This window comes from Fukomys damarensis, unplaced genomic scaffold, assembly GCF_012274545.1.
Source record: "Fukomys damarensis isolate Sample0158 unplaced genomic scaffold, DMR_v1.0_HiC HiC_scaffold_33, whole genome shotgun sequence".
In the NCBI taxonomy this organism is placed as follows: Eukaryota; Metazoa; Chordata; class Mammalia; order Rodentia; family Bathyergidae; genus Fukomys; species Fukomys damarensis.
The window spans coordinates 21,971,477-21,992,792 of NW_022900945.1; the positions used below are offsets into that span (position 1 = coordinate 21,971,477).

Genomic DNA, 21,316 nt, shown 5'->3' on the forward strand with positions numbered 1-21,316 from the left:
TTGGCTCACAGTTTTGGAGGTGCCAGTCCAAGACTGGCAGATGCATCACCTTGGGCCTCTGGGTTATGCTAGATGGCAGTTGTGGAAGCACGTCACAGAGCAGAGTGGCCACTGTTCTTTTCTAGAGTATATCCCCAGTGACCTAAGGGTGCCCCACCAGGCCCTATCTCAGAAGGTTACACCACTTCCTATGCCACCAACCTGAGGACCAAGCATTTAACAGATGGATTTGGGGGATGCATGTCCAAACATAGCACTCACTGTCACTAGAGTAACAAGGACTAAGATATTAGTAAAGTATAATTCAGTAGAGTGTAATTTTTAAGTGAAAAATATTGATGTTAGTAGAGGAAAATATAATTTGAATATGAGAAGAAATTAAAATAATTTTTAAAAGGCATTCTTTTTTTTAATACCTTTATCGAGATAAACCTGAGAGGCCATAAGCTGCACGTATTTAAAATGTGCACTCAGATGTTTTCGTGTGCTTTTAAGCTTGTGATGATATTGCTGTTATCAACATAATGAAAATACGTCTTACTTCAAAAGACTTTTTGTGTTCCCCTTTTTGTGGTTTTTTGAGACAGGGTCTCACTGTATAGTTGAGACTGACCTGGAAATCACTATGTAGCCCTTGTTGGTCTCAAACTCACAGCGATCCTCCTGCCTCAGCCACCTGAGTGCTGGGATTGTAGGCATGTGCCACCATGCCTGGCTTTGTGTTCCTTTTTAATCCCATGTTACTGCTATTACTCCCTTTCTTCCAGTTTCCAGAAAGACATTTTCTGCTTTCTGTCAATATAAATTCATTTGCATTTTCTAGACTTTTTACATGTGAAGAATCATATAGTATATACTATTTGGGGGGGCACTTTGTTCAGATAGTGATTTTGAGATTCTATCATGCTATTGCATGCATCAGTATCTTTATTTTTATGAGTTTTAATTAGTCCACATTTTCACTAGTATCTGATCTGGTCAGTATTTTTAATTTTAGCCATCCTAATAGGTATATAGCGATATCTTGCTATGGTTTTAATTTGCATATTTGTATTTCTCTAATAATGTTGAACATGTGCTTATTTGCCTAGGTATCTTCTTTGGTGAAGTATCTGTTTGAATCTTTTGTCTTTCTTTTTTTTCTTCTGAAACAGGGTCTTGCTGGTAGTTCAGGCTGGCCTTGGACTCACTATGTAGCCCAGACTGGCTTTTGAACTCATGGTGATTCTCCTTGCTTCGCCTCCTAAATGCTGGGATTACAGGCATGTGCCACCACACCTGATTTGTCCATTTTTTTAAAAATTAGTTTTTCTTATTAAATGTTGAAAGTTCGTATTCAGGATTCAAAGCCTTTATCAAATATATGATTGTTGATTGTTAATATTTTCTACCATTCTGTAGTGTCTTCTATTTTTTCAGAATGTCTTTTTCCAAGAGTAGATAGTTTAGTTTATCAAATTGATTTAAAGACTGCCTTTGGTGTGGTATTAAAGTGAGAAAGATGCTCTATGTTTTCTTCTAGAAATTTTATAATTTTAAGTTGTTTTATGATCCATTGATGAGATAACTTTTGTGAGTGGTGCTAGAATGATGCTAGTGCCTAGTTTTCCATATGGGCGTATGTATGTTCTAGCACTGTTTATTTTAAAACGTGTTCTTTCCTCACCAAATTGCCTTTGTATCTTTGTAAAAAAAAAAAAAAACCACACATACAGTTATCTATATATATGTGGGGGGGGAACTATTTCTACTCTCACCTGTTCGTTGCTGTTGTTTTGTTTTGTTTTTTTTTTTTGCCAATCCCATGCGGTTTATAAGTTTTGAAATTTGGGAATGTTGGCCTTCTAACTTTGTTCTGTCCTTTTTAGGTTTGTTTTGACTATCTAGGTCTTTTCATTTTCTGGGTGAATTTTAGAATCAGCTTATCAGTTTCTAGAAAAAACTCTGCAGAGGTTTTTTTGTTTTGTTTTTTGCAGAGATTTTTAAATAGAGATTCATTGGATTAACTTGAGAAATGATTTCCTAACAATATTGAGTTGTCTGTACCATGATATGTGAGATATATCTGTTCTATTATTTCGCTCTCTTCTTAATTCTTCAGCAACTTTTTAAAAAATTCACCATTCTGGTCTTTTACTCCTTTATCAATTGTACTTGTATAATTAATGTTTTTTGTGCTGTTTTAAATTATTTTTTTGTTTGTTTGTTTTCGAGACAAGGGCATGTTAGGGCACCCAGCCTGGCTTTGAACTCCTAGCAATCCTCCGGCCTCAGCGCCTAGAATGCTAGGATTACGGCATGTACCACCATGCCTGGCTTCAGTATTTTCAAAAATTTTAATTTGTGATTGTTTATTCCTAGTATAGTGGAACAATTAATTTTTGCGTAGAAATGTATCTCCTGCAACTTTGCTGAATTTATTTTTTAAATGATATACTTCATTTTTTAGTTTATAAGCACATATGTGTAGTACATACTGTTTACATCCCTTGTAGGAAGTTGATCCATGTACGTAACACTTTAATTCCTTTTTTCATTCCCTTTCCCTTTCAACCCTCTGCCCTTGACCCATTCCTTATCCTCATTAGGGGTGGGAGTACATGTTTTCAGTGCATGGATTCTACTGTACCTTCATGTAGTGAGATACAGTATTGTCTGTGCATGAGTTTTATTTCTCCTTTACAGTCTCAAATACATTTTTATTTCTTGATTGCTCCAACTACAGCCTCTAGTACAATGTTACACCAAAGTTATGAGTGGCTGTCTTTTTCTTCTTTCTGTTAGGGGGAAAATTATTCTCTCACTATTAATTTAAGGTTATCTATATTTTTGTATTTGCCCTTTCATGACACTGGAGAAAATCTCCTTATTTGTCTGGTGTTTTAATAATGGATTTTTGCCTATTTTTCTGTATTTATGAGGTAATTAGTGTATCTCTTTCTTCTTTTAACATCACTTAAATTATAAAATTATGACAATATAATAATATAATAATGTTGTGTTCTTCTTTTCAGTCCAGAATACCTGCTAATTTTTCTTTGATGCATGAATTCTAGAACCAGTAGCTTAGTTTCTTATTCATGGGAGTTTTTCTGTCACAGACAATGGAATGATCAGTATTCTCTCATGTTTTATATACATTTTGATAGTTTATATAAATCTAGAGCAAAATTGCTAACTCTGAGCAAATGAATACATTTAAGTTAATCATAATTGATCAGAAATTATGGTAAGTGTTCACTTTTTTAAAAAAATACAGTATTGTCGTTAATCTCCCTTGTTTCAGACACACATCCCATTATTCTTGCCACTTTCTGAAGCAGTTCTGGAAGTCCTTTTTTGTGAGTATCTTTAGCTGTGCTGTAATGGCTGCATCAGTGTCCAGAATGGATTCAAAACACCTACCTTTTTGTATTCATTTTGCTGTTGGGGAAGAACCAGAACTCAAGATGTGCGAGATTCAGTGATTAAAGTGGATGAGGACATACTGTAATATTTTTATTTTACAGCGATTTTCATACCCTGGCTTTGTCATGAGGAAAGGTGAAGCCATCTGCCCATTTCTCAGGCCGATTTCTATGCACATTATTTCTTAAACACTGTAATAAGCTCTTGTAATATTCAGAGTTGATGATAGTGTTTCTGGATGCAAACTCAACTGGCACATTCTATCAAGGCCAAAAAATAAATACAATCAACAGACATCACCTTGATGTTAGATTTTGATGGACACCCCCCCACACACACACAAGGAAAACTGGGTATTTCCATTGAGAACTCTGAGCTTTGGGCTCAGGATCATAACTATAGACTCAAATTTTTTCTCCTGTGATGGATGACATCTCTTTAAAAATTGGAGTCTGAAGCTTAGAGGATGGTACAACTCTTAGGAAATTGACACTTGTTTCATAGTAGAAAGGCATATAATAAATTTTGTACTCACTTGCCTCACGTTCGTATCTATTGTTAAATTGCTTTGAGCAGAACCATAAGAGGTGTTCAGGTCCTCAGAAATTTTCCTCATAGTTAACTGCTTGTTGGATCCAGTCATTTCACTTACTTTTCCAGCATTCTCTTGGGTTTTAATCTTGAAGGACAATCAGATCTCATATCCAAATGGTTTACCATTGCAAATCCACTTGAACCTCTTGTAAACCATCTTCATGGTCACTGCAGCATCACCATAAACTAATTTTAACATTTTATGAGTTTTTTTTTTAATTGAGTTTATTGGTACAATTACATTTATTACTGGGATCTTGTAGCTTTACATGACAGGTCTTGGTTCTCATTTTTTCCCCTTATCCCTACCCTCCCTTCACAACATTTTATGTGTTTCTTTAGTGCTTATTTGGAGCTTGAAGCAACATTTCACATTAATTTGTTATTTGTTTTTTATGGTTTCTGATTTATGGCACACTTTAAAATATACCTTCTCTTAACCAACTCCATTGAGTAAGTTGAAACGTGTCACACATATTACTGAGGTTCCTGAACTGTGTCACATATTGAAGATCTGAGCCTTTCTGTTAGATGGCACAAGGCTTCACTGTATTTTTTAAAAATCACACTGCATAGGGTCAGGGATTTAGCTCAGTGCTTCGGTGGCCTGCCTTGCAAGCGCAAGGACCGGAGTTCAATCCCCGGTACCAAAATAAATAAATAAAATAAAATCACACTGCATATATGTATTGCCAAGTTACCTTCTGTATTATTTTTTTCTCTCAGGTTCTATTTTGTATTTTTTCCAATCATTTTTCTATGAGAAAATAACTTATTTTAATTTCATCTCCCTGATTACAACCAAGGGCTGTGTTTTTTCACTCACTTATTTTCTGTGCTAGAATCTTTTTCTGTGAATTACCTTGACATAGTTCCTACCCAAAATATTGAGAGAAAAAAGGAACTCTAATGCCATTTCACACTCATTTATGCCAAAACACTCTAGATAATGGCAAAGTAACCCAAATATAGTATTTATTGAGATTATTCTTGAATCTATAATTGGGGTTTTTTATGCATTTAAGTTTTGTTTACTGGAAGGAAACCCAGCTTATTGGACAGTATTCAAAAATATATGAGAACAAAAGTAATTGTTATTTAGTTACATCGAACAGCTTGGCCAACATCAATACTGCCAACTGAGGAGGAAAAAAACCTTAAATTATTCATTATTGTGTTTTAATGTGGTCTGTCCGTTATCCTGTAATATGGTTTTTGTGGTTTAACTGGTCAAACCTGTAATTCTTGTATTATGGAACTATAAATAAGAAAACTAGTTTTGACTGTTAACTGGTTCTTTATTAGTTTTTATTTGCCCTACACATAATGGAATATGTCATTTTATAAACCTTATTCCACCTAGTAGTAAAGTATAAGATAGCTTATTGTCTTATGTGACTATTTTCCCCACTTTGGAGTACTGCTTATACCAAAGGAAAAGTTGATTCTTCATTTTGGAATATGTTACTTAATGTATTGTAATACAAAATCATACTTCAAAATGACCAGTTCCAAATTGTAATTAAATGTGGCTTTATTTTATTATATTGAATCATAATATAATGTTTCATTGGTCGTAAGTGGAGTGTATTATCCAAATAAATTAGTCTTAGCCCTTAAACATACCAGTGATTTTTAACATTGCTTTTGGAAATTTCATTTGCACAATGATTATCACATTTTGTTGTTGATTTACAGAATATATGTAGAAATTTTTACTTTTTTCTTAGACCTGTAGTACTTCTTATTCCTGCAACGATCTTAGTGATTAATGGGTATTTTTCTTCTCTTTTTTTTTCTTCTTCTTCTTCTTAGTTATTACTTCTCAGCAATATATAAATTGGGAACAACTCTTTCTCCTCTCATTTGACGAATATTTAACTAAGCACTCACTATATTCAAAGTATTATTCTGCAGTTTAGTTGTATACTGGGCAAAATATTTCATAATAATGAAAATGTTTTCTTGCCTTGTGAAGATTAAAATACAGAGGAGAAACTTTAAGGAATTTCAGGAGATCTATGAATCACACTTACTGCTGAACCAGTATAACGAAGGGAAGAAGGAAGCGTGCAGTCCAAATCACCATTAAAGCAAAAGTTATTTAAAGGTTTAAAAATGGCCATAATGAAACTTTGAGTTAAAACTAGAATCACACTAGGAATTTATATACCGTTCTAAAAATGTCACTGAGTTAGTGGTAAAGATTGAGGAAAATTAAATGGAAACATATATTACTTGAGCCAAAGATCAGCCTCAAAGTTACGATTTATTAAAATTGTATTTCTTTCTTGGACTTTTTAGAAGAAAATATTATCCTGCATATCCAGTTGAATAATGCCAGATCTCAGTTACTCATTTTCTGACTTCACACCAACACTTTGATTTTGAGACTGTATCTGAGGTCTTACAGAGAGAATGGAAGGGTGGGTAAGGTAATGTTTGTCATCCAACTGGATATGGAGGACAAGAGAATATAGTATATAATAGTCGTTCTTTATTTAAGGGAAATAAGTTTCAGATCACCAGAGGATGCCTGAAACTATAGATAGTACCAAACCCTGTAGACACTATTTTTTTTCCTGTGTTTACTTATCTATGATAAGCTCTCTCTTTGTACTTCAGGGAAGTACTTTATAGCTTCTGTTTGGCATATCCAGATGGCTAGCATCACTATTCTCGTGCTTTGGGTCCATTGTAAGGGTCGCTGATGATTAATAATCAAGATGAGTCTCACAGGTGGGTAACATATACACTATAGATATGATGAGCAACAGATAGAGTAGAGTGGGATGGAATGAAATTGTCTTACACTACTTGAGTAGTGTGCAATTTAAAGTTATGTAGTGGTTCATGCCTGTGATCGGAAGGCTAAGACTAGAGGATTGGAAACTCAAAGGCAGCATGGGCTACACAGTGAAATCCTGCCGTACATACATATATATTTGTGTGTGTGTGTGTGTGTGTGTGTGTGTGTGTATGTGTGTGTGTGTGTGTGACAGAAATCTGCTTATTGCTAGAATTTTCCATTTGGTATTTTCAGACCTCATTTAAATGTGGTTAAATTAAACATGATAAGGGAAGTTGGCGTATAAAGAGGGACTGATGTATTTTTTCAGTCTACTGTGCTAATACCTGTTTTTTTAAAAAATTTTGTATTTAGACCTGTGTTTAAAGTAATTGTTGATATGAGGGTTTAACTCTATGTTATTGTTTTCTATTGTCTCCTGTTTCTTTCTCTTGTTTTCATCCTGTGGGTTACTTGAACATTATTTAGAATTACATTTAGATTAATTAGTGTTCTTTTAGTATATCTTTAGTTTTTTGTTTGTTTTGTAGTTCCTCTCGATATTATGCTTTGATAATGTATCACATACATATTACCATGTTTAGAGAAGTGTAGAAGTCTTGTTTTATTTTCCCTCTTTTCTGTCCATATTTCAAAATAGTTATTTCCCTTACATTCAGCACATTATCAGATGATACAATTTTTAGCTTCAACTGCAAATAAGATTTCAAAACTTCATAAGGAGAATGTTAATCTATTACATTTAGCCATATTTTTACTTTATGTTTCTGAAGTTATAAACTTGAAACAATTAACATTTTCTTTCTGTTTGAAAAACTTTCTTTAGCCATTCTTTAAGAATAGGCCTGCTGGTGATAAATGTTCCTAGTTTATCTTTCTAGACTATTTTGAATTCCCCTTAATTCCTATGGTTATTTTCACTGGGTATAGAATTCAGAATTAATAGTTCTTTCTTTCAGCACTTAAAATGCAGAACCATTTTCTGCTGGCTCCTACAATTTCTATTGAGAAGTACATCATCTTTTGCTGCTTTCAAAAATGTTTTATTTATCATTTTTATGAATTCAGTCTGATTTGCCTTTGTTTTCTTTGGATGTCTTCAGCTTTATTGTTTTTAGAATTTTCTCAGCTGCTTTAGATTGTAGGTTTATGCCTTTCAACCAGATTTTGCAAGTTTAACAGCCATCGCCTTTTCACTTATGTTATCAGTTACATGCTCTCTTCTTTCCTTTTGGTATCCTAGTAACACAAATTCAAATCTCTTGGTATTACAGATTCCTGTGCCTTGTCTGTTTTGTTTTTCTGTTTCTTTTCTGTTATTCAGATTGGTTGTGTTCTGTTGGTCTGTCTTCAGATTTATTCTTTCTTCCTTCATCTTCAGTGTACTAGGAAGCCTATCCAGTGAGCCAGTGTACTTTTTTATTTAGTTACTATGTTTTTTAGTTCCATGATTTCCTTCTTTTAAAAATCTTCTATTATTCGCTGAGGGTTGCTGTTCATTGATTTCAAAAGTGTTCATAACTGTTGGTGTTGTATGATGATTGCTTTAAATCATGGCCAGTTAATTTCAGTCTGAGTCATCTTAGGGTTGGCATCTGTCTTAGAAACTTGTATCCTGGACACTTTCTATATTATGAACTATACTTAAATCTTCTATTGTAATAGGCAGCCACTCTTTCTAGCCTATATTTGAGGCCTGTGAATCCAATGATAATTTACTTTTCAGGACATTTGAATTGATATTCTGCTTTACTTTGCTTGTGTATTCTGAACCTATTCTGAAAACCTAAGTTCATGATTGTAGTGTATTTCTCAAATCAATGTTGATTCATGTGTTCTGCCAGGCCCTGGTTCTGCCCAAGGCTTTCTATGCAGGTTTAAAGAATTATTTTTTCCAGCTTTCTTCTGTCTCATAATCTTCCTTTTACACCTTTACCCTCATCCTTATCTTTAGGTGGTAAATCTACACATGCTTGGTAGAATTGTAATCTTCCCACTTGGTCTTCACCAGTAATACACTATTTGAAGGTAGGGAATTGCTTTCTTAGACCACATGCCACCACCAGGTGGGCCATAAATGCTTGGAATCTGCTCTTGTGTCTATTGATGTTATTCAAGTTAGACTAGAGTGTCACCTTGGGTCATCTGCTGGATATGGGAGTGGGTATCTGTGGTCATTTATTGGTAAGATAAGGGAATGTTATCTTCATCTGCCTATTCTTGCCAAGTGGGAGTGTCAATTCACCAGTCCATCTTTACTGATGCTTTCCTGGTAGAGGAGAAAAATCATGTGCCCTTTGCTACTTTAGGGTAGGTTGCAGGGGACCAGATTATTCACTTGATCTCTGCTGATGTTTCTTCACTGATGGCGAAAGTGAGCTCCATTCTGAGCTCTCCTTCTGCAAGATGGAGAGCAGATGTTTAGGCTGCTTCACTACATTTCTACAGGCAAGGGTAGAAGAATTCTGAATGCTCTGGGAAACTTGATACTACCACACTAACAACCACCTACTACTACACCAAGTGGGAAATCCAAGTTTCCACTTAGTATCCCCTTTGCCAGCAAGGTAGGAAACTTCTAGGGTACATCCAGGGTACTTGCTGGAGAAAGGTTGGTAGTATCAAAAAGCTTTATATCCTGAGCTGCCCTCTTTCATGGTTCTTTGGCCAAAGAAAGGTTTTTCTTGGGGTTCCCTCTTCCCTGTCCATTTGGCTTAGAATTCACTGCCTTGTCTTTTTGATAACCTGAAGTCCCTAACTGGTCTGTTTCTTCATTGTACTTTTCATATTCTTAGGATTATCTGTTACATTGTGTCTCCAGCGTGTTTATACTTGGGAAGACCAGAGAGAAAGAAGTCTCTTCATCTTGTCAAGAACCAACAATATGACAGTTCGAATTTTTTGTTTTAATTCTTTAACCAACGGCACCTTTCTATTCTTTTGTATACTTTTAATCATCTGTCAGTCTTAGAATAAACATTACTTCCTCAGAGTGTCTTGGAGAGGCTTTCTTTAACATCTTACTGTAAATCATGGGTGGGTTATTCATTCTTTAGTCTAGCTCTTTTCCTTCATTGATGTTACCAATTTTTAATGTTGCCTTGTCTTCCTCACTAGATGAAAGCCCTTTTAAATATAGGGTCATGTTTTTGTTTTAACTAGATTATATTACTTGGATTTGCAGAAAAATTGATAAGCATATAACCACTGTATAGTCACCTCATTATTTTGAAACTCATTGAATTTTATACTCAGCCGTTTTGATATGAAAATTTTGTCCTGTACTGGTCAAGTTAGAATTTGTCTTAGTCAATTGCCTTCCTTGTAACTTGCTACGCTCTCCAGCCAAAACAATTTGGCACTTGGCATTTTGGTACTCCTTGCACCTTCCAGAACCAACTATCCGTGAGTACCAAGGTGCCACTCCATTCTGGTTGATAAAACTGTTTCCTGTAGGGCTTAGTCTTGGGCATTGTAATCACCTGAGGATGTAAGAGTTAAAAAGTAATACAGTCAAGGTAGTTACCATAATTTCATTTTGTAGATCAGGAAATGGAGCTTTAGCATGATTGTAGTGTCAAAATTTACATATGGCCAGATGGCCAGTCTAGTTCCAAATGTTTCTTCTTTCTGTCATACTACTACTTTGTTTTTAAAGGCAGGGTCTCACTGTATAGTTTAGGCTAGCCTTGAATGCACTGTGTAGCCCAGGGTGACTTTGAACTCATGAAGCTCCTCTTGCCTCAGCCTCCTAGGTGCTGGGATCACAGTCATGCACTGTCAAGCTGGGCTGATACTACTTTCTAACTGAGCTTTCTATTCAAAATGAATGGTACGACATACATTTGTGTGAAGGCTTTGCTTATGTCTAAACACATCATGTTTAGTTTTCATATCTGTCTGCATTAATAAATTGAATACCTCAAAAAGAACGATCTTGTTATTTTCATCTTTGTTTTTCTGTTACCTAGTATTCAGTGAATGTTTTGAATAAGTATTTTTAAAACTTATAGGAAAGCCAGCCCCCATTTGCAGGTGAGTAAATGGGCAAGAGGGGAGAAAGAAATATGCTTGTATAACTTGTGGCAGAGCATTGGTATTTAAAACTTTTTTGTGTTTGTGTTCTGGTCAAGGGTACTCTTCCTTCTTTCTCCCTTACAGAAGGTTGGATTAGGGCAAAACTATTTTTTAACTTTGTATTAGTATTTGTTCGCAGCACACAATGATTACATTTGTTGTGGGGGGTTGGTACATATACATAACATATCTTAATTCTTGTGCTCCCACCCCCTCTCTTGGTCAGATTAGAGTGAAAGTAGGAAGAGAAAATGTGTTTGCCAATGTCCCTGACTTACAGAAGGTAGTGGCCATAAATTAATGCAAGTCAGTTCAGTCAGGTTATAGTTCAACTGTAGGTTAACGAGTATTCCAAATACCCCCTCTAAGAAGGTAGTATGCAGGAAAAGAGCACCAGACCAGGAATCATGAGTCTACTGTGCTGAAGGAAAGCATGTCACTGAATTTTTTTGTGATCTTAGACTACTTGCTTACTTAGCTGCTTTGAATCTGCCTTTCTAAAAACTAAAGGGAGTTAGGCTACACAATTTTTGAAATTCCTTCTAGCTAAAATGGTATGTGAATCACTGTGCTTGGTGAGTTTTCATGGTACTCCAACATTTCTTGGCATCTCTCAAGTCAGACTGTTTTATGTTTCTGAAATGTAGAGAAAGAAACAGCTTTTTCACTTCTTCTCTGGGAACTTTGCCAGTGAGGAGTAAACATCCTTTCCTGTCTCTCCCCAAATGAAGTACTTGGTCACAAGTGACAGACGTTTTCTTCATTTTGTTCTTTGAATCTGGTCTTGTTCTTATTTCATTGTTTTTCTTAACTTTACTGTTAGTTTATTTAAATACAGAAAGTTGGAAATGTCAATTTATATTTTAGCCTAATACCAAAATTCATTATTTAAAAAAAGTAGTTGTATTTATCAAATCCATATTAACACATTTGCATATTTGAAATGCTTGGCTGGCACATTATGTTGTCTAATTAGAGTAGAATATGTAGTCTTATCACTTGCAGTAGAATTGTGTTGAATAAAAATAGCACAGGTAGGGTCTGGGGATTCAGCTCAGTGGTTCATTGGCCTGCCTTGCAAGCGCAAGGACCCGAGTTCAATCGCTGGTACCAAAAAAAATAAATAAATAACACAGGTAAATAGCAAGTAGACTGTATTATAAGTTTTTACAATTGCCAAAAATTTAAGGAAAGTGAGTGTTATTTTTGGTTTCTTTTGAATGATATTTTCCTCCTTATTAGATATGCTAAAAAGTGGAGAAATTTTTATTGCTAGAGGAAAAATCTGGAAAACTCTAAAGAGCAAAATAAAAATTCCTCTTTTTTTTTAACCCAGAAATAATTACTGTTAATATTTTAATGTTTTTCATGGGTTTTTGTTGTTGCTGTTGTTTGGTTTGTGGTTCTTTTTTTTTTTTTTGGGTTTTTTGGTTTTTTGAGACAGGGACTCACTATGTAGCTCATAATGGCCTTGAACTCACTTTGTAGTCACTTTGTAGCCCAAGCTACCTTCATTCGTGGCCATCCCCATTTGTAGGTGTGTGCCACCATGCCTGGCTTCTGTTGTTATTTTAAACATAATTTGAAATAAAGCTGGGAATACATAGTCGTATATCAGACTGTACACAACTTCTGTGGATTAACAAAAGCCATAAATAAGATAAATTTTCCTTTATTCCTTAGACAACTTAGTTATTTTCTTACAACATTTAGCATCCTATACTTCTCCTTTCTCATAGTATGTCCTATTGTTAAAGTTGTATTGTTTAGAAGCTTTGTAAGAAAATATGTGTCCAGTACCTTGCACATATTAATGATTAATCTAAGTATTATTGAATTGATTATTCTATATAACAGTAAGTTCTAATTTTCTTACATTTCTAGAATTAGAATTACTAGGTCAAAGGAATTATTTTTACTTTTTTTTTTTATTATCTATTTTCAAGTCTTTTTTTCTCTCCCCCACAGTACAGGGGTGGAACCCAGGGATAGTCTTATACTGAACAATGCCACCAACACCACCACCACCACCCCTGTTCTGGGGATCTACTCAGCACCTTGCACTTGCAAGGCCGGTGCAGTGCCACTGAGCTAAATCCCTAGTCCCAGCCCCTTTTGTTTTAGGCAGGTTCTCACCTTATCTCTGTCTGGATTTTGAACTTCTGATTCTCCTGCTTCAGGTCCCCAAGTAACTGGGTTACAGGTGTTTGCCACATCTGGCTTCCAACATTATTTTTATGAAGGCCATCTTTTTGTCCCATGGCTAGTTAATACTAACATGATTTTTTAATCATTGTCAGTTTAATAGGCAAAATGACAAAATGTAATCTTTTCTGTCATAGAAACATTTTTCATTAATGCATGTAACACATATGTAGTTAATATGCAGAAGAATATTATTAAGTGGAAGATGAGTTTTAGTCCATTTGTAATTTTTCTCAGAATGCTACTATTTTGAAAAGAATATTTTTGGTGTTTTTTAGAGAGGCTTAGCAATATTTAAAGACCTTAAGATAAAAGGTAAAAATCCTATAGAAGTTTGATAGTTTGGGCCCTTTGTTGCCACTAAGAAGTTTTATTGTCAATCTAAATGTAATTTACTCATACGTTAAAATTGGTAAATATTTCTGTTGTAACCTGTTATGACCTTTCAGTCTAAGAAATTATTTTTCAATTCTGGAAATTTTTCAGTTACTTATTTTTTGTTTTTATATTGTGGTTTTGTGCTATCTTTATTCTCTAATTCTGGAGTTGATGTCACACAGATCTTGAATCTGCTCTGTTATATTCCAGGACTCTTAATTGCTCAGAATTTTTACTTTTTATTTCTGCGTGATGAGTTCAGAGTAATATCCTCAGTTATCTGCTAGTATACAAATTGTCTTTGTCTAACCTGCTATTTAATGTATTCATTGAGTTTTTCATGTATTTTGGTTCCCTTGAAAAATCCATGTAATTTTTACTGTTTTTAATTCATTGAGGTTTCCTTTTATTTAGCCACTTTAAACCTACTTAATTTTAATTTCTCTGAGTCTGAGAGTATTTATTTCACAGTGATTTCTTCATGTTTGGATTTGACCCTCTGAATAATTGCTTTAGGAAGACAGATGATAATGATTTTAAAGTATACTAAACCTTGGAAGATGGGATTGATCATAAAAACTGTTGAACTAATTTTTAAACAATTGTTGATGGTAGATTTTGATAGTAAAAAACAAGAAAAACAGACCATAAGAAAGACAAACTGAAAGAATGTTAACAGCCATGTGTTAGATCAGTTTGAATGTAATGCAATGGCTAGAATTATGATTTCAATAATAAAAGAGAGTGGAGGGGCCAGGGATTTAGCTCAGCAGTTCGGTGGCCTGCGTTGCAAGCGCAAGGACCCGAGTTCATTCCCCAGTACCAAAAAACAAACTAACAAACAAATAAAAGATAGTGGAATTATTTGACTTAATACAGATAATTGTTGGCAAATCCTACATAGTTGATAGAAGCTTAGTTTTGTGTTTAGGATTAATTTTTGGCATTCTTTTTCATTTCTCATCTGCATACATTCTGTTCTTATTTAAAAAATTAAAGGGGAGTTTGTTATTAGAAGTTAAATCCAGCTTTACTTTTTTTAAAAACATGAGAAAAGGGCTGAGGATATAGCTCAGTGGTGCCACACCTGCCCAGAAAGCACAAAGTCCTGAGTTTGAGCCCTTGGGTGGTGGGGGGGCAAGATGAGAAAGGCATCTGTTGGGAGAGAAGCATGAAAATTTTTTTTTTTTTCCTTTTGGTACTTAGAATTGAATACAAAGCCATTACAGTGAGCTATATCCCCAGTTTCTTGTTTATGTTTTATAACTTTGAGACAAGAACTTGCTATGTTATCCAGGCTGAACCCAAATAGAGTTGTGAAATGGAAGTGTATGTGGGTTGTTAAATTTTTTTTTTTTTTGGTACTGGGTATCAAACTCAGGACTTTATGCTGTGAAGCAAGAACAGTGCCACTGAGCTAAATCCCTGGTCCCTGTGTTACTTCAGTTTGACAAGTAAATGGTAATAGTATTGAATCATAGTATTTCAATCTACATGTTTATTGGTACTAAGCAAACATGTTTTCTTCTTTGATTATTAAACTAAGGCTTATTGTATTGTTTTATGAAATAATTTAATAAATTGAAATTGTTTTTTTAGCAGTAGTAATATAGGAAGTTCAAATAGCTTTTGCTCATGATATTGCTATAATTACATATAAACATTGCTAATACTTAAAAAAAAAGCTTATTAAGTTTGGAATATGTGTTTACGGTTTTACATTGAATTCAAAGAAAAATTTAAAGACTTATCCTCCCAGAGAAAAATATCCCTCACTTGACAGTTAAACCTTATTCCCATTTTGCAATGTGTACACTTGTGAACAACTATTTCAAGGTTGACACACACAGTAAAATTAGATAAAAAATTTCTGACAAGCACCTTGGGAACTCACTAAGAATTATAACCTCTTCTGTTGAACCAGACATTGATGCATTAGTTTCAAAAAAACTAGTTCAAATATCCCACTAGGGTTATGTTGCCCTCTTTTACTGTTATAATAAAAATATTAAAAATAGAGTTGTGTTTCTTACATACATAACTATAATACATATTTTATATGCAGCCCAAGACATTTTCTCTTCACATAGTATGGCTCACACAAGCCAAATTGTTGGATACTCATAGTGCAGATAATTGCTTTTGCCTGTAACAGAATCTACTGAAAAGATTATCAGTAAACATTGTCATTGAGTATGCAGCTATTTATTTTCCTGATGACAACTAATTTAACTTATCCAGGTCAATAGTAGGTTATTTCATTGTCTAGTAATGACTCCTGACATTATGATCTGCAGTAATTGTTTGTTTTAAGCATAGGAGCATAATTTAATCGATCAGATATTTTATTTCAGTTGTTTCAAATGTAAGAAAATTATACTATCCAATATCTTAAAGTTTTCAACTAAAATTTTTAGAAAAATAGTGATATTGGAACCTTAGCTGTCAAGGGGCCTTTATTTGTTCTAAATTATGTTGTGTGTATTCCTTTTTCTAAAAGGCATTTGAGCTATGTCACAACAAAAGGTTGAAATGGTTACTAAACATGGTTACTAAAATATCAGATCTATGGAAAGGAAGAAGAAAAGATGCTAACCATATTTAGTTCCTACCTAACTATTGTAGTGACTGAAAGTTTTCCCTGTGAGCTTCCTGGAGTACAAGCATTATTTATGAGAATGAGGAAGTAGTGTAAGTTTTTAGGCAGTGACGAGTTTTCCTGAATTCTAAAAGAAAAATATTAAATCATTTTAAAAATAGACAAATCTCCAGGCATAGTGTCACATACCTGTAATTCCAGCATTTGGGAGGCTGAGACAGGAGGATTGCTGTGACTTCGAGGCCAGCCTGAACTCAAAACCATACCATACCTGTCTCAAAATAAATAAATAAATACATACATACATAATACACACACAGACAGACAAAACAATTTTAAAAAGATACTAATCTGCCACACAAGTCCTGCCCTCAGTAGTTCAGAGTCTTTTGAATGATTAGATAATAAAAGGGTTAATTACTTGAATAAATAAGATCCATGGATTCGGAGGATGGAGGAGAGTCATTTAGCTATATCCTACAGAAGGTGACTGGGTAGGAGATCTTTCCCAGAAAAAGTTGTGGTGAATTTTGAAACAAAATAAAAGATAATTGGACCAAGAAGGAACTTAGTTGAAGATCAAAAGAGAGGCAGTACTTCTCAAAAACACAGCATGTATTGCAAATGAGCCAAGAGAGCGGTCTCTTAGTAAATGTGCATAATTTAATATGGCAGGAATTTAGGGAGCAAATGGAAAAAAGTGGGAGTTGAAATAAGCAAAGATTATTTAAAAAAATAGTTCTCTTTCTATTTATCTATTATTTCAGAAAGTGACTAAGTTATTAAAACATAAGTATTATTTGTCCCTTTCTACTCTGTTAACTAAACTGTTAGGTACTTCTTTTGGTCTATAGGGGAATAAGAAAAATATTTACTGAGATGCTGAGGTTACCATAAATTAAGACATTTTGAGAGCCTGTGGCTTAGTACATAGTGTAAGGCACAAATTTGTTATTTTGTGTAATGTTTCTGATAAATTTATAAGGATTGAAATATAACTAGAAGAAGGGTATTAAACTGTTTTTTGTGTATTATATCAGTTTGCTTTTCATGAAACTAGACAGAAATGTGGAATTTTATTTTTTGTGATAGTTATATTTGTTACTGTTTTAATAATTAATAAAAGGTGGATTCATAAACTTTGAAAACTAAAGAAATGATAGGACTGGAATTCCATTACAGCAAAACCTATATAACATTTGTCCTAGGTCAAAGTTCATCCTATGTCCGCATAGATAAAAATGAGAATTTAAAGCCAAAAGGCGTACATTGTGTATTCCGGGAATTCTTAACCTAATGAAACTTGGAAATTATACATATAAGCATTATTTTTTCTACCTTTTTTTTTTTTGGTCTGAACTTCAATAGAATTCTCAGCCATGAATCGTTACAAACAGATTCATAGAAATTAACGATTTCATTTTTATATAATGTGCTTGTGATTACAGGGTTAAGTTGGTATGTAAGCCAATAATAGAAAAACCCATGTTTTTCTTTAGCTCATATTTTCCACTATTTTGCACAATTCATATTATTTAGAAATCAAGAATTAGATATAAAAAGTATTTTGCCAACAATTTATAAACAACTTATATGAGTGTGATGAGTTCCCAAAGAAATTAGCCAAAAATTTTTAATTAATTCTATGCTTTAAAAGATGCATAAAAAGCTGTACAGTGAAATATATCTTCTTCCTTTCTATGTCCTTCACAAATTCAACTGTTCCCAGAGGTAAACATCACTACTTTCATCTTTTAGAATTTTTTTTAAAAATTAAGAATACTATTACAGTGATGGATAAAATAGTGAAAAGTATATAGATAACTAGAAGATAACTTCGGCTATTTTAAATATATATTAAATATACCTACAGATTTTCATTTTAAGGTTAATAACTACTTGGTATTATCTTGGCTTTTATTATGATATAACTTAGAGATATTTTCCGATAATAATGTCAATCAAATTATCAATTGGGATAGTTGACTCTTAAACATATGCATGGCAATCTGATAGTCTTCTCAAACTGAAATTTGACTCATTAAAAAATGGCCATATGGGTATCATTTTATTTTGCCATTCTGAGATTTTTTGTTTTCTCTGTGAGAAGTCTTGTTGCATTGCCTAGATTGGTTGAACTCCTGAAACGAAGTGTCCCTCAGCTTCCAAGGGCTGGCATTTCAGAAACATGCCCACTGCACAAGATAAAATTACTCACCTAATTTAATAATACCTTTATTAGGTGACTACAGTGAACCAAGAATTCTATTTTTAATTTCCCCTTTAATATTTTTAATTATTACTATCTCTAAAAGGTAGCTAATAGTATTTAATTTTTACAATTAAACTGAATATTTAAGGTTAAATGACTTCACCAAAGTTCACAGTGTTGGAGTTGGAATCTAACTTGAGTTTTTAGATTATCAAATCCACTATTATTATCCAACCCTGAGATGTCTTTATGTGTAAATATGTTGTGCTTATTTTATCTTTATAAATTTATCAAGTAATGATGCTGCTTAGTGCATGGGCAGTTTTTGAATTAACGGTTTTGATTATAACAAAGGTAAATTAGTAAACCATTCTTTATTGAGGAATTAAATGTATAATTAAGATCTCCTTATGCTAAAAACACTATTATCTTTAAAGCTGTATATTTTACTAAGCAGCTAACTTTCCTAAGTTAATTTTCCTTTAATATCTTTGTTCTTGTTGTTGTTTTGGTAGGGGGATTCCCAAACACTTCTACTTTCTGAGAATGTGAGCGCTGTTCAGAAATTAGACTTTTCAGATACAATGGTGCAACAGAAATTGGATGATATCAAGGATCGAATCAAGAGAGAGATAAGGAAAGAACTGAAAATCAAAGAAGGAGCTGAAAATCTAAGGAAAGTCACAACAGATAAAAAAAGTTTGGCTTATGTAGACAACATTTTGAAAAAATCAAATAAGAAGTTAGAAGAACTACATCACAAGCTACAGGAATTGAATGCACATATTGTTGTATCAGATCCAGAAGATGTTACAGGTATAGTATTTTACTTGGTGTTTATATAATAACTAAATCAAGTATATAATATTTTTAAATTATGTTTTGTGACACCATTTTTAGCTTTTCTAAAAGTACAAAGACTTTTTAAAAACAAACTCTTGTTTAAGGTCTTATTTATATTTATTTAGAAGAGGAATGGGTTGATTGCTATGGAAAAACATTTACCTGGAGATGAGTGACTGCTGTATACATACACTCTTATCCTCTGTCAGTAGACATTAGAATTATTTTCCAGTATTAATGTTTTATATTGAGTCAGCCACATGCTTTTACCTGATTCATTCTTGTGATTAGCAACACAAGTTTTCCAGATGACTAAAGTTAAAAGTGCATTCTGTGAACAAGGGATATTTTTATTCTTTGCAGATATAATTAATCAAACCTGTAACCTTTGTTACTGTGCTCTAAGCAACTAAATTAACCATGAAACTGTCAGATACACAGTTTTATTAAAAAAATTAACGTGAAATTAAAAATTGTTAATACGAAGAAAAAATTGAAAAAAACTTTTGTTCTGCAAGTATAGAAAATAAAAGGGAAATACAATCTATGATTCCAGGCTTATTTTTAAATAATAGAATCAACAGATTCGTGTTGGAAATTTTTGAATAATCCAGAAAATAAAAAGGGAAAAAGACCCTCTCCCTACAAGTAGTATTATTTTTTATTGTATAGCCTTCCAACTAAATATTTTACTATATTTTGGCTAGTATTTACCCATCAAATTCTTTCTATAACGTTTTCTGCAAAAGTCATGTAGGAAACATTTGTTGTAACAATTTTGTCCTTGCAAAAAAATTTTGAGCACAATATTTAATCTCTATTACCCTGTGTTTCTTCATTTGCAGTGAAAACATGTCTAAATAATAAACTAAGATACCTGGCACCATGAAATTTTAGAAGAACCTGAATGAATAGCTTATAAGAAGTAATAGATCATAAGTAAAATTAATTAACATCTTAAGTTGGAGAAAACACTTCTAATATTCAGTGTACTTGATATAAGTTTTACATATCACTTTCAACTTCTGAGACTTAGGGGTTTTATTTTGAGGTTCTATATGTAGATTCAACTATGTGAGGATGTTTTAATACTTTAAATGAAATAAATCATAAGAAACCAACTTATGGCTTATGTTTAGATGTACCCCCCAAGGGGGGGGTACAGTCATGCAGTCATAGATGTGCTTTTTCATAGGTAAGTGGATCTAGAGTGTGTGATACTGAAATTGATTCCTGGTGAGTGCTGCCTCTCCTAAGTAGTCTGGATAAGATATAAGGGATAGAAAGAGCTGTGGTCATACCTTATTGTTTTGCTACTTTCTGCTTGCCATAAAATGTTTCTCCTCTGCAATGCCCGTCTGCCATGCCACCCTGCCTTTGAGCCAGCCAATTATGGACTGAAACTTCTTCAAACTGAGAGTTAAAGAAACCTTTCTTCCTTTAACTTTGGGTGTCGAATATGTTGTCTCAGCAATAAGCAAAGTAAATAGGATACCAGCTTTCTTATTTTAAAATTGAAATAATCCCAAAGATATGAATTAACTTGCTCAGAATTGTCAAGCCAACTAGAGAGAGCTCTGAATCCTAATATCACATTCTCTTACAAATTAAACAATTATATTATAAATAGGAAAATGTATTATAAAAATGCTGTTTATAGTAGCAATATTATATAAATGCAAAAATAGCCTGTTGTGTTTGGAACTCTGCCAAGCTCTACATATTTTGCACATTACATCTTTAGGAGAACTCTAAAATAAGAAACAGTACTGGAGCCTTAAACTCTGTTTATTTAGAGAAAACTTTTCTGCTTCACAGAATCCTGATAACTACCTTATGATTCATTGAAATATAGAAGACTTTTAGAAACAAGTAGTCCATTTGCTTTTTTTAAAAATGAATTTTATTAAAGTATAAATTATGTATGATAAATATATAAGTATACAGTTTGATTACTTTAACAAATGTATATAATATGCTCAGGTAACCATCACTACAGTCTATCCAGGATATTTTCCATAAATTCAGTGGTTCTCATATCCTTTCCCATTCCTGATCCCTGATCACCAAACCCCACCCCCAACCCTCAGAAACCACTGATCTGCCTTCTTTAACTTTAGATTAAGTTTGTCTTTCTTGTAGTTTCTTACATTAAAAAATTGACCTGGGGCTGGGGATTTAGTTCAGTCGC

General features: G+C 33.5%; 1 protein-coding gene across 3 annotated transcripts in view; it reads left to right on the forward strand.

Moving 5' to 3' along the window:
- Positions 1–18,780: 18,780 nt before the first annotated feature.
- Pkn2 (protein kinase N2) overlaps positions 18,781–21,316 on the forward strand; it is a 74,243-nt gene continuing 71,707 nt past the window's right edge. For all 3 annotated transcript variants that reach the window (XM_010636670.3, XM_010636671.3, XM_033758175.1), the window contains exon 1: positions 18,781–19,098. In XM_010636670.3, coding sequence (XP_010634972.1) covers positions 18,867–19,098 — 232 coding nt within the window. In that variant the 5' untranslated portion in view covers positions 18,781–18,866. The remainder of the gene's footprint in view (positions 19,099–21,316) is intronic.